Source organism: Urocitellus parryii, chromosome 1 (assembly GCF_045843805.1).
Source record: "Urocitellus parryii isolate mUroPar1 chromosome 1, mUroPar1.hap1, whole genome shotgun sequence".
Taxonomy (NCBI): domain Eukaryota; kingdom Metazoa; phylum Chordata; class Mammalia; order Rodentia; family Sciuridae; genus Urocitellus; species Urocitellus parryii.
Window position 1 is genome coordinate 97,321,552 of NC_135531.1, and position 13,312 is coordinate 97,334,863.

General features: G+C 38.6%; 1 protein-coding gene across 4 annotated transcripts in view; it reads left to right on the plus strand.

Annotated features, from left to right (window-relative positions):
- Arhgap26 (Rho GTPase activating protein 26) overlaps positions 1-13,312 on the plus strand; it is a 416,502-nt gene that overhangs the window by 241,985 nt on the left and 161,205 nt on the right. For all 4 annotated transcript variants that reach the window (XM_026384432.2, XM_077800951.1, XM_026384433.2 and 1 more), the window contains exons 13-14: positions 4,853-4,918; positions 8,686-8,760. In XM_026384432.2, the coding sequence (XP_026240217.1) occupies positions 4,853-4,918; positions 8,686-8,760 (141 nt within the window). The remainder of the gene's footprint in view (positions 1-4,852; positions 4,919-8,685; positions 8,761-13,312) is intronic.

The window sequence follows — 13,312 nt, forward strand, 5'->3', positions numbered from 1 at the left end:
GAATAATGCAAGCCTAGTAGATATTTAATGAGAGATTATTTCTGGAGATTATAAGGATACAGAAATTGCAAATAAATCTCTGACCTTTTCTGAGCCTTGGCTCAGTGAAAAAGCTGAATCACCTGCTTGAGGGGATTAAGGACAGCCGCTTCCATCTGGCAGGCCACTTTCTCTGTCATTTGCAAACTGCTTGGTGGTGACAGTGTTCTAAACCTTTTAGTGGGAATTCACTTTTCAGACTAGGAGATCTCAATTAACAGATTATGCACTCACAGGGCAGTGATCAGGACTAATGATCTGGTTACGTGTGCACTGTTGTTCCTGTCACATTAGTGGTACTTGGTCTATGTTAAATAATAAAGCCATTAGTTACCTGATGTTAACTATTAGTTATCATGAGGTCAGCAGGAAAGTCACTGTAGGGGTGGGGGAGAAAGAGAAAAAGAGAGATGGAAAGGTGCTGGGACAGTATGGGCAATGTCATAACTTGTACCACATTTAATTTAGAGATTGAGAGCAATGATTGCTAAACTGTATTTCATGAGTTCCTTGTTAGGACAGCTGTTGTTGAAGTCAATTCCATTTTAAAACACTTTTTATCTGTTTACAAAGCTAAAATAATTATCACCAATATATAACTTTAATACACTAAAGTCTAACAGAGAGTTACTTTGAGCCCTCAGCATTTGGATGTGTAATTTGTAAATGCTCTACATTTAAACTTAAATAACTAGGATATACTAACAAATATTGCACTACATGAGTGAAGTGTAAGGTCTTCATGTATGACGTCTCTGGAAAGGGAGTTTGCTGATGATAACAAATTGGAGAGACTCTCACATTAGAAAAGCCAAAGAAGGAACATTCCTCCGATATTGAGTGCAGGGCTTTTGCTTTGCCATTTTCCAAAATCAGTCATTATAATTAATGGAGGTGGGTGGAATTTTAATTTTTTTTTCCTGGATATATTTGGAAGGTACCATTTTATTCTTGTCCACTAGGTATCACCTATTAGAAAGGGATCTCACTTCCCACAGTGCCACAAAAAGAGCCCAAGGACTGATTTGCCTCAAGAGGGTTATGTCCAACTCTGTCTAGGTTTTCCTCTAGTTAGGTAGATGTCTCATCTTCTGACCACTGAAGCCTCTCTGTTGCCAAGTTCTTTTTAATTGTCCAAACCTTTTATCAGAGTTTATGGAGGAGGGAAGTAGACTTTGTCTAGGACAAAATTCACCAAATCCTAGAATAAGAACAAGTTCACAAACCTAATCTAGTTTTGGCCACTCCCTAGAGCACGGTGCAAGATGGTGGTTATTTCTCCATAATTCTTTGACTGTCATCTCTGTGAAAAGATTCTCTGAGCCATTCTGCAAAAGAAGAACTGAAGGACTATTGAATCACAGTTATAAACATTTTGGAAATCTCTTTAAGCACAAAAAGTAATTCCCTGTCTGACAAATACTTTCCAGTAAGCTGTATTCTGACTACTGTATAAAGGAATGAAAATCCTCCCCTGCATATGAAAAGATGCCCAGCAACATTAGTCATCAGGGAAATGCAAATCAAAACCACAAGGAGATAACTCTGACACCCACTAGGATGGCTATAATAAAAAAGACAATAACAAATGTTGGCAAGGATGTGGAGAAATTGGAACCCTCTTGCTTTGCTGGTAGGAATGTAAAATGGTGCACTGCTTTAGAAGACAATTTGACAGTTTCAATAAAAAACATAGGCCAGTAGAATAGCAAAAGGGGACTATGGGGAGGGAGGAGAAGAGGGATAAGGGGAGGTGCTGAGAATGGAATTGACCAAAGTATATTTTTATATCTTCTGCATATACAAATATGTAGTAATAAGTCCCACTACAATATAATAATAATGCACCAATAAAAAATCAAGACATTTCAAAAAGGAGGAGAAAAGCTAGTCCTACGATCCAGCAAATCCACTCATAGGTGTATACACAAGAGAAATGAAAATACATGTCCACCCAGACTTGTATACAGTTATTCATAACACCATTATTTATAATAGCCCCAGAATGGAAACAACCCAAATATCTATCATTTGATGAATGGATGAACAAAATGTGGTGTCTGCTACAATGGAATTAATTCTAAAGGAATGAAGTACTGCTGCTGCAGCATGGATAAGCTTGAAAACATTCAATGAAAGAAACCAGGTGTAAAAGACCACATATTTGATGATTCCATCTATGTGGAGTGTACAGAGTAGGCAGGTAGAAAAGCCAGGTAGAGAAGCCAGGTAGATTAGTCATTGCCAGCAATGGTGGCTGTTGATGTCTATGCTCACATGTATTTATTCTTACGGGGGACAAAAATGTAGTGATGAATGCACAGCTTTGTAAGTATGAGAAATAGCTGGACTATACTCTTAAAATGGGTGGACTTTATGGTATGTGAATTATATCTTAGAACTTATTTTACTTTTCATTGATGAATTCTAATTGTACATACTAGTGGGGTCTTTTGTTACGTACTCATGCCTGCACATAGCAGAATTCTGTCAGTTTCACTCCCCCTACCTCCCTTTGCTCCTCTTCCTCTGTGCACCCTTTCCTCTCCTCTACTCACCTCCCTTCTGTTTTCATGAGACACCCTCCCCCCCACCGTGCACACACATTCTTTCTCTAAAAGAAAAAAATGTTAAGTTCTCCAAACTTCTCTTCCCAAAATGAAACAATAATGAGAAAAAAATATGACCCTAGGCTTTCTGAGTTTGGCTTATTCCACGTAGCATGATGTTCTTAAGTGTCATTCTTAATAAACACTATTTTAAAACAAAAAAAAATTCACCCCCAGATTCCAACAAGTGTTTAATCTGTGCATTAAAGGTTGTCCCTAAGTTTGAAAAATGTCTGGTGTATGAGTGAATAGAGTTTCACTTGGAAGAATTGTATCAGTCTGGCTTGCAGCCTTCAGTCAGAAAGCTTGAGATATCACTATTTGCAGAGCAAATACTTGGTTCATACAAAAAAAAAAGCAAGGGATTGAGTTAGTAGACTCCTTACTTAAGGGAATAAGAAGAATAATTTTTATAGCAGGTAATTTTCAGGGGAAAAGAACATGATTTTCCTGCTTTCTTCTGGTTCTTTACTCATCCTAGAGGCTGGGTGTATTTATAAGTACCACTTAGCAGTAAATGTGACTGAAATTACAGGAGCTGTTTCACTTTGGGAAGAGAAGTTTAGGGAAATTAACATTTCTTTTTCATTTGATATTTAGATATTCTCGGTGATTAATTTTTTTTCCACACTGGGGATTAAATCCAGGGGTCCTTTACCAGTGAGCTACATCCCCTTACTCTTTAATATTTATTTTTTATTTTGAGCCAGGGTTTTACTAAGTTGCCCAGGCTGACCATGAATTTGAGATCCTCCTGCCTCAGCCTCCTGAATTGCTGAGATTTCATGTGTGCACCACCATGCCCGGAAAAAAGATTTTTAAAAATCTTAGTTAGATCTAAGTTTACCCATATATACTAAGAATTGGAGCAGGATTTCATTTGGAGAAGATCCAAGATGAGTTCAGGTTCTGCTTAGTTTTCATGGATGACTAGTTTATTTCTTGCCATAGATGATCACACATCTTTTATTAATACTCACCATCCTATTCCTATTCCTATTCTCTACCCCTTCTTTCTTCACGTTGAGCAGCGAACTATAGAATATCTTGTGCTAATATCCCAGTGAGGTCAAAGATGAACCCATTCTTAAAGTTTTTACATTTTATAACTGGGTAACCAAAGCCTGGGGATGAGTTTTGGTAGATTTCCAGCTTCTTCAGTGCCAGGTTAGAAACTAGTTTGTTGTTCTGGAAAAATTTGCTGATGTGGATCATTTATTTTCTGAGTGACATTGGTGGCGCTGAAGCAGGTGGAGAACCCTGCTACCACCTGCTGATTTTCCATGTGGAGGGATGGCTCTGCTGCCCAAGTGCTTCTTCCTAGTGTACTTCTTTGTTCCTGGCTGTGTTAATTTTCTCTATTAATTTTTCTTTTTTTTTTTTCATTTTTCCTTTTTTCCTACTCACCTGAACAGGATTATACTTTCTTGGTGTCACATTTAAGGCAACTTGGTGATATGGACACTGAAGCAAGTCTCCACATATTAACCGGGCAAGATATTTGTCTTTACCAAGCCTCACTTTCTTCATCTGTGATATGGGGCTAATGATATTATCATCCTGAAGGTCTTGTTAAATGAGAGAAGCGGTGTAAAGTACTTACCCACCATTTAAAGATCACTTCATTTTTTCTTTTTGAGACTGCAAGCAAGTTAGTCCTGTTTCAAGGTGCCTATCACTCTGTGCTATAGTTTTTTCAGCTATAAATTAAGGATAATGTTGCAGATTACTTTTACTTAAGAACTAAATAAGAAAATGCATACAAAGTGTTTAACACTTACCTAGTCTACGGTAAATTCTCCATTGATACCAGTTATTTTTACTGTTATTTTATATTTATTTATTAATTTTTTTCGGAGGGGTACTGAGGATTGAACTCAGGGGTTCTCAACCACTGAGTCACATCCCCAGTCCTATTTTGTATTTATTTAGAGACAGGATCTCACTGAGTTGCTTTAGTGCCTTATTGTTGCTGAGGTTGGCTTTGAACTCTTGATTCTCCTGCCTCAGCCTCCCTAGCCACTGGGATTAAAGGTGTTTGCCAGGGCACCCAGCTTATTTTTTACTTATAATTTCTATGGGAAAAATTAAAAGCACACTTGGCCACACCCTGTGTTTGATTGACTCATGGTGGCTTGGTCAGGTCATACCCTGAGGGTGATTTGCAAGGCCACAACCTGACTGCCCTTCTCTTGCTCTTTCAGCTGCACAGTTGGACAGCATTGGCTTCAGCATAATCAGGAAATGCATCCATGCTGTGGAAACCAGAGGTAAAGTAGTCTAACAGATGGCATTGTTCTCATGGAAGGTCACGCATCTGGTTGCTACCTGCTGTTTCCTGAGTGACTCATTAACTCTCCTAGTGCCAGTGTCAGTGTTTCCACAAGCTACTTGGGTCTGAGGCAGAGGTTCTCAACCCATTTTGTGTCATCGATTTTGACAGATCAGATGAATGTTTTAAATGTATATAAAACACATAGGCTTATAGAAATCAGTTACTGAAATTCAGTTACTAAAATACTTAAAAACATAGTTATGACTTGGTTATACATACATTTCTTTGTTAATGACATTCTTTTCACAAGTTATAGTGGTAGTTCTGATGACTGCCATAATCTGAAAGTAGTGATAGTTCAGGATGTTTGTAACAATTGTTATATGTTATGAAAATACCTGATTTCTGACCAAGTTGCAGGTATTGAGTGCTACTGTGACTTCACATTTATAATGGAAGGAAATGTGTCATGTCAGTTATAGCTTAGTAAAAATAAAGATGTAATGATTTTACTAATTCATAGATCTCTGAATTATTTCCAGTGAATGTCTGTGGGCCCTCTAAGGACCTCTGATCTTGGGAGTGAGTTCCCAGGACCATCAGGTACAGAGAAGGGATCAGGCCCCAGCCGTACACCTTTCCTGGGTCCACCAGAGTAGGACACTTGAGATCAGGGAGGCTAGATCACCCCTGTAGTCTCCATCCTCTCCTGAGAGACTGCCACAAAGGAGAGTCCTCCATTCTGGCAGTGTGGAGCTTTGAGTACACCCATCTGTTGTGCTCTGAGAAAAGGTATTAGCCATCTTTCTATAGGATTTGATTTGAGTTATTGTTAGAGATGTGACTTTTATTTATTGTACAGCCTCTCTACCTACTAGCCCTTTTTATTTGTTTGAAAGACATTCTGTCTTTTACAGCAGGGCCATAAATATAAATCACTAAAAATGTAATGAAAATACATTTTCCAATATCCAGTCTTTCTTAATTATATACATTAAGTGAAAAATGGAAGTTACAAAACAGCTGTCTAGTCTGAGCCTATTCTGGGACTAGCAGGGCAAGGGTATATCCTTTTGCCCAGTGTCATTGTGTTATCAGTGACTTTCTCTGCTGTTTTTTACTCTCTTCTTTGATTTATCTCTTGGCCTTAATTGTAGTCTATAAATATTTTTGAGATTTATATTGTTAATATAATTTTCCAATAAATTGATATTGTTAGGATAGTTTTCCAAACAAGTGCAAACTTGTGTTTCATTTGAAACAAAAAAAATTTAAATGAGGAGTACAGGGTTAACAGAAGTAGAAGCATGTAAATGGAATCAAACTTGAATCCAAAGTAACCCTCCCCTGAGTGAATTCATATACTCACCTAAGATGGGCCACCTATTTGTCTATTTTCAGTATCCAGAACCAACAGGGAAACCTAATCGTATAAAACTGTTCACTAAGTCTGTGATAAATGCAAACCTACTGTATCTCAGGAGGACAACTTTTTTTTTTTTAATCTGATATACAACTAGAAAATATATACAGTAAGTAGGAGAAGAGAAGGGTCACAAGTTGGTTTGGCTTCTTAGTCTTTGCTTCCTTGTCCCCTGCTGTCTCTAAAATGAGAATGAGAATTATGTTTTTAAGTTCCAAACAAGTTTTCATTTAGCACAAAGTAGAAATAAGGACGCTGTGAGTTAAATGCCATTTTAGTACAACTAACTGAAGAAAGTGGGTGTTTCCCTAGTTTGGTGCATTTATATACACACATATCTGGGATCCAGAGATGAAAAGCCATCCCCTACTCTCAGGGATTCATCAGTAATTGTCTAGTGGGAGCCAGGACTGTGTGAAGTCCTAGGAACACACAAGGATAAAAGAAATAGTCACTTGAGGCCTTTCAAGCCTGCAAGCCTGGCACATTACTGAATACATTTTCTGCCACCGAGCAACATAGACCCATCATTTTTGTTTTGCTTTGTTTTGTTATTATTTTTATAATATTTTTATTTTATAATATTTTTAGTTGTAGATGGACACAATACCTTTATTTATTTATATGTGGGACTGAGGATCGAACCCAATGCCCTATACATGCTAGGCAAGTGCTCTACCTCAGAGCTACAACCCCAGCCCCATCATTTGTTTTTGAGCAAGAGCTTTTAGCTCATGAATAATGCAGGTTTTTGAAACGGGTTTTACAGGTTCTTTTCAGCTGTGATATCCTATCAGTCTCCATCATTTCCTTCTATTCATTAGTTCCACTTTTAGGTAGGTCCGTTGAAGATGCTATAGAATCAGCCCTTTCCTGAATTTATATACACATAAAACTGCTATCTCCAAATAGGCATTATTTTTCAGGAAAAAGAGAATTTCAATTATTGTTAATTACTATAAAGAAAACAAAGTAAGGAAATAACCAGGAGTGTTGGCTATTGGTGCATTAGATTGAAGAATTTGCATTTAAGCTGAGAACTGAATGATGGAAAGATCTGGAAGAAGAGTGAGCTAGATAGAGGAAATGAGTTGTGTGAAGCTTTGAGATTAGTGTAGCTGATGTGTTAGTTTGGGTACAGGGGGACCAGGTGGGTGGGTTCAGCTGTGAAGGCATTGTAGGCCACCAAAGGAGTTTTGATTATGGTCTGTGCGCAATGGGAACCCACTAGAAAGTTTTAAGAGAATAAGTGACATGAGCTGATATATACTTGAAGTTCATTTTGTTTGGCGAATGGACATCAGTGGGATGAGATACAAAGGAGGATACCGGTTACTTGAAAAGTGTCTGGTATGATGGGCCTTGGATAAAAGGAGAAAAATCTTTTCAAATCACTTGGTCTGAGTGGCCTCATTTTGGAAATGAATGGTGCAGTGGGCGATTTAATCCATACATTGAAATGAACAGAAGTATTGCAGTGGGGTAGTTTGTGATTCTTCATTCAGGTGTTGGAAAGTAAACTCCTTCTAGTCTAACTGCACAATTCCTTGGATTTGATGAAAGTCACCTTCCTTTTTCTTTATTAAGAATATTTACATTACAAATGAATGGATTTTCTAATTTCTCCATCTTGGATAATATTCTATAAAACTAAAAATGTCCTTATACCCCAATATTTTCTATTTTTTGTGAGCTGATTTTTTTATTTTTATTTTTTTAAATTTTGATTTGCTATATATGACAACAGAATGCATTACAATTTGTATTACACATATAGAACACAATTTTTTGTACACAAAGTAGTCACATCCTTCATGTCTTCTTATATGTACTTAAGATAATGATTACCATGGCATTCCACCATCATTCCTACTCCTGTGCCCCATTCCTTCCTTGCCTTCCCCTTTTCCCCAATATTTTCATTCTCTGTGTAAAAATAGATTATGAAGTATTTGCTCATTCCTATTGTATGAATTTTTTTATCATGGCACTTTTGACTTTTTAAATTCAAAAATTAGTTAAGTATAACATCTTTAAAAGAATACATTTTGCATCTTTTTAAAAACTCCTCAGATGTTGCCTTTGGCAAGAGAAAAGTTTCTTTCCCCTCCGATGACTGAGCTAACACGAGGGCTGAAGTGTGCAGCACACCCGTGAAATCCTAGACAGCTGTACCAAATCCCACTCCTTTGCTAAGAGCTGAGCTGAGTGACAGGGGACTTTAATTAGAGCAGCTTTTAGAAGGACTGAGAAAATGAGAAAGAAGAGCATTTGGCCAGGTTGGCCTGACTTGTGTTCTGACATGCCTCTAATTAAATCGTCACTCTTTCTCTTCTCAGGGATCAATGAGCAAGGGCTCTACCGAATCGTGGGGGTTAACTCCAGAGTGCAGAAGTTGCTGAGTGTTCTTATGGGTAAGTCCAGCACTCTGAAATGTCATCAGGTCCCCGAGTACGGTGGGGAAGGAATCATGGGTATACCAAGAGACAATGCCCAGAAATCTGCTGCTCCATTCACCAGTTGTCATGGCAGTGGGCACAACCGGGAAAGGTTCTGAGTGGACAAAATAAAAAGTGCCTGGTCCAAAGCACCACACCCTCCCTTCAGACTCAGCCACTGCTGAGTGGCACTTGATCACTCATGTGACCACCACACCCAACTCTATCTTTAATAGCTCATGACTCCCTCTGTTCTCTTTGGAGGCAGGTATTTAGTGGGACACACCCGATGCCCAAGGAAGGGCATCCTTCTAGCCCACAGAGGACCTCAGAGCTCATGTTTTTATTACTGAGGGTGTCATATAACTCTCAGATAAAATGTATATACACAGATAAATCTTCTGATCCTCTTCGCTTCTAGATTTCAACTTAGTCCCAGTCATTTGAGTAGCAGGACCTTCTTTGCCGCAGCTGATATAAATATAAAACCATGTCTCCAAATGTGCAGTATTTGAATCAAAACCCATGAACCCCTGAGTCAAATTTGCTTAGGCTGCAGATTTCCTGTATTTTTAGACATGAGTGCAGCCAGCCTCAGTGAGTCACATGGATCTAAATGGCAAACAGATCAAATTTCACAGATCAGTGGGTGTTATTCATTTCCACGGAAGCCCAGCCATGCATTTGTGAAGATGGACTATCGCTCGGGGTTCCAGCTCAGTGTTCTGGGCAAAGAAAGTCTCATGTTAGTATTTGTCATTTCTTTTGCCATCCTCAATCCTGAAAATGGCTTTCAAATGTGAAGAAGTCTCCTTTCTATTACGGGCCCCCCAAAACTCTAGCTACTCACACCTTAAAGTCAAAACACTATGGTATTGCTAGTTACAATAAGATCTGCTGTTTGGAATTGTTATTTTCTGTGAGTTTTCCCTGCACTGAGTGTCTTGTTTTTAAATTCAGATTGGAGATATGGTTATGGTTAGTTGTTAGTTTTTTAATTCTTTCTTATAGTTGTAGATAAACAGAATTCCTTTATTTTATTTATTTTTATGTGGTGCTAAGGGTCAAACCCAGGGCCTCTCATGTGCTAGGCAAGTGCTCTGCCACTGAGCTACAGCCCCAGCCCAGATTTTTTTTTTTAATTGGGTTTTTAATTTGAGATAATTGTAGATCCATAGGTAGTTGTAAGAAATGGCACAGAGGGATTCTATATATCCTTTATTCAGTTTTCTCCAATGGTAACAGCCTATAATTTTTTTTCAGTATCCCAATTATGGTATTGATGTTAATACAGTCAAGATGCAGAGCATTTCCATCACCATGAGGGTCCTTTGTGGTATAGGGGATGGAACCTAGGGCCCTTTACCACTAAACTACATCTCTGGACAATTTTGTGTTTATTTTGAGACAAAAGTTTTTCTAAATGGCTGAGGTTGATCTGGAACTTGTGATCCTCCTGCTTCAGCCTCCTGAGTAACTTGGATTACAGGTGTACCCACTACTCCAGGCCACACCAGTCTGCCTCACTTCCACTTTGTTCCTCATCCCTAGCTTCTGGCAACCAGTAATCTGTTGGTTTTTTTTTTCTTAATTTCTTTAATTTTGCCATTTCAAGATTGTTACATAAATGGGATTATGTAATAGGTTATTTGGGAGGTTGGCTTTCTTTTTCAGTCATTATAATTCCCTCAAGATTATTCAAATTGTTGCATGTAACAATAGTTTGTTATTTTATACTGATAGTGTTCCATTGTGTGGATATACCACAGGTTAGCCAGTCACCTGTTGGAGGACATCAGGGTTGTTCCCAGTTTGAGGTATTATGAATGAAGGTGCTGTTAATGTTTGTGTACAGGCCTCCATGCAAACACAAATTTGTTCTTCTGGGATAAATGCACAGGAGTGTGATTGTTGAGTTCTATGGTGATGTGGCTGATTTTTGAGAAATCTAATATAAGGAGGAATTAAGAGTCTAACAGGTGTCAACCCTCAGTCTTTCATTTCTGACCCAGAGCTGCAAACCTCTGTGCAGAGTGTCTGCTTTCTGGAGCAGATTTTTAGGTGCTAGAGATTAAGCTTTAGAAAGAACTAGTTTCATGCAGCGTCCTTATGGGACAAGATACGCATGCATGGGAAAGCTATAATGCAAAACTAGGATGTTAGCACTTAATATGAGCAGGATCTAGAAGGCTGAATGGTAAAGGAGAGAATAGAATAATTCCAATTCTATCAATTCCAATACTAAATAATTCCAATACTATTCTGAGCAGTGGCATGGGGGAATGAAACCAGGGTGCCTGGTGACAATAGCAGAGGGTATCGATTCTATGATTGTTATTATTTTAACATCTGCAAGAACTACTTGAGGCTGGGACAGGAGAGCTAAGGCTAAAAAGCTAAGGTGGTTTTTGTATTGAAGAACTTGAATATTGGGGTGAGTAGTTTAGGATTTTTTTGTTTTATAAAATAAGCTATTGAAAGTTCTAAAAATACATTTTGAATCTTTTGCACATCAAAGTGTCAAGAAGGCAATTAAAATAGATTCTAAGAAGAAAAATGGCATTTATTTGCCAAATAACTGGTAAATCCAAGATGACGAAAGCATGGCAGGGTTTAAGGACTCCAGTGACATCTTTGGTAGGAGCCTTTCCCTTTTCTTTCTTTTAGCTTCTCATTTTCTGTGACCTCTGCTGGTCTTGGTACTGACTTTATTCTCTGTAGGAGTGATCCAGATAGGTCCAGCCTCAACTGTTCTTAGAGTTGCAGCACTGAGAAGAAAGTATATTTCTTGACAGTTTTGGCAGAAGGCCCCAGGGAGGACAGTGATTGGCCAGCATGAGGCCATTCACATGACTCATTTCTTAATTTGGGGCCAATCATGTGGTCCTCAGCAGATGGACTGAATTTTGTGTCTGTCTCTGGGGATTTAGAAGAATGGGGGTAAAGGGATGGGATAGGGAGGGGTTAGTGCTTGGAACACTGTGGACTGAGCAGGATTACTGATAGAATGATGTAGGAAATAATTCCAAAATAATGGGTGCTGGTAGATAAAAGAAGTGTGTCCCCCACAGGTATGACAAGACCAGAATCTAGATCTTGGGAATGATTCAGCACCAATGTGGAACGTATCTTTGATCATGGAAAGACGTGGAGGAAAAAGACAGTTGTAATAGATTGGGCAGAGCCGGCCCCAGAGAGGGCTGAACCAAATAGCTGGTCTGAGGTCAAGAATGAAAGGATAGGCTCAAAATGATTGGAGAGAGAGAATCAACAATTTTGTAACCAAGTGGATGTAGGGGAGCGGAAGGGGCTGAGAGATTTCAGAGACCACAGATGATTATGTAAGGTGACACGAGTGAAAAGAACTATGACATTTTAGAATACTTTGCTAATCTAAAAAAGAACCACCTTAGCTCAGTTATGCTGTGCAAGAGTGGTTTTGAAAGGAGCTTGTTTTTATAACTTCGCTTGGTGGCCCTCAGAGAAGATATTTGTATTGTTCTCTTCTTCTTCAGTTTTCCTAGGGATAGAGAAAATAATCATGAACATCTGAGAAATGTCATGACAAAGTAACAACCAGAGGCTGAAAGTCATAGGGCTAGATGCCTCTGCCAGGAGGGCATTACAAATAGACTGGAATCCAGACTGAGATCCAACCAGAGCTGAGAGATGACCAGAGAGTAAGATCTAACCTAGTGTTGAGACAGGGATCTGTGATTCTCCCTACCAGTTGATTCTGAATCTTGTGATTAAAGAAGCACCTGTTCGGCAGCGCCCCAGACACAGCTCTGACTCCCTTCTCTTTCGTGCATATGAGGTCTTCATCAGTTCTTGGTACTGATACAAGTCTGGGCTAAGCAAGAGTATAAAATAAATTGGCTCCTGGGCTCCAGACCCTTTCCCTGAGTTGGCTGGTATTAGGAACCTCTTGTTCACTCATCCTTTATTGTATATTCTTTGGATGCCCTGTTACATGCGAGGCACTGTGTAGGATTTGGTTTATTTGTTGTCTGAGCCTCTCTAAAGTTGAATAGCGTGTTTTGATTGTTGAAAGAATGACTTAGAATTAAAACCAGAGCCTAACTTTAATCACATGTTTATTTTTTTAAAGCACCAGGGGACTGTAGGTTGGAAGAGGAATATAAGAGCCAGTGCTTTGAGAATGTCTGTTTTACTGGTTAGGGCTCCTTAGGGAAGCTTGTTGGATTTCTCATGGCAAATACAGTGGGTTCCAGGAGAACCCTTACTCTCTTTCTCCTAACAACAAAGGTCTTCAGTCATTGGAAAGTGCCTGTTCTGCGCATGTCTGTGTCTCTTCCTTTCTCTATTTTAAATAATTGTGTTTTTTTTTTAAATTAAAACTTAGAGGGTTCATTGTAGAAAGTTTGAAGAAAATAAAAAGCTTAAAGAAAATAAGAGTCCTGCAAACCAGTCACAATCTTTGCTAGCTATTTTATTCTGTGAAATCAGATCATTTTATATAATCCATTTTAATATTGTATTTTATGGGACAATATAGTAATATAAT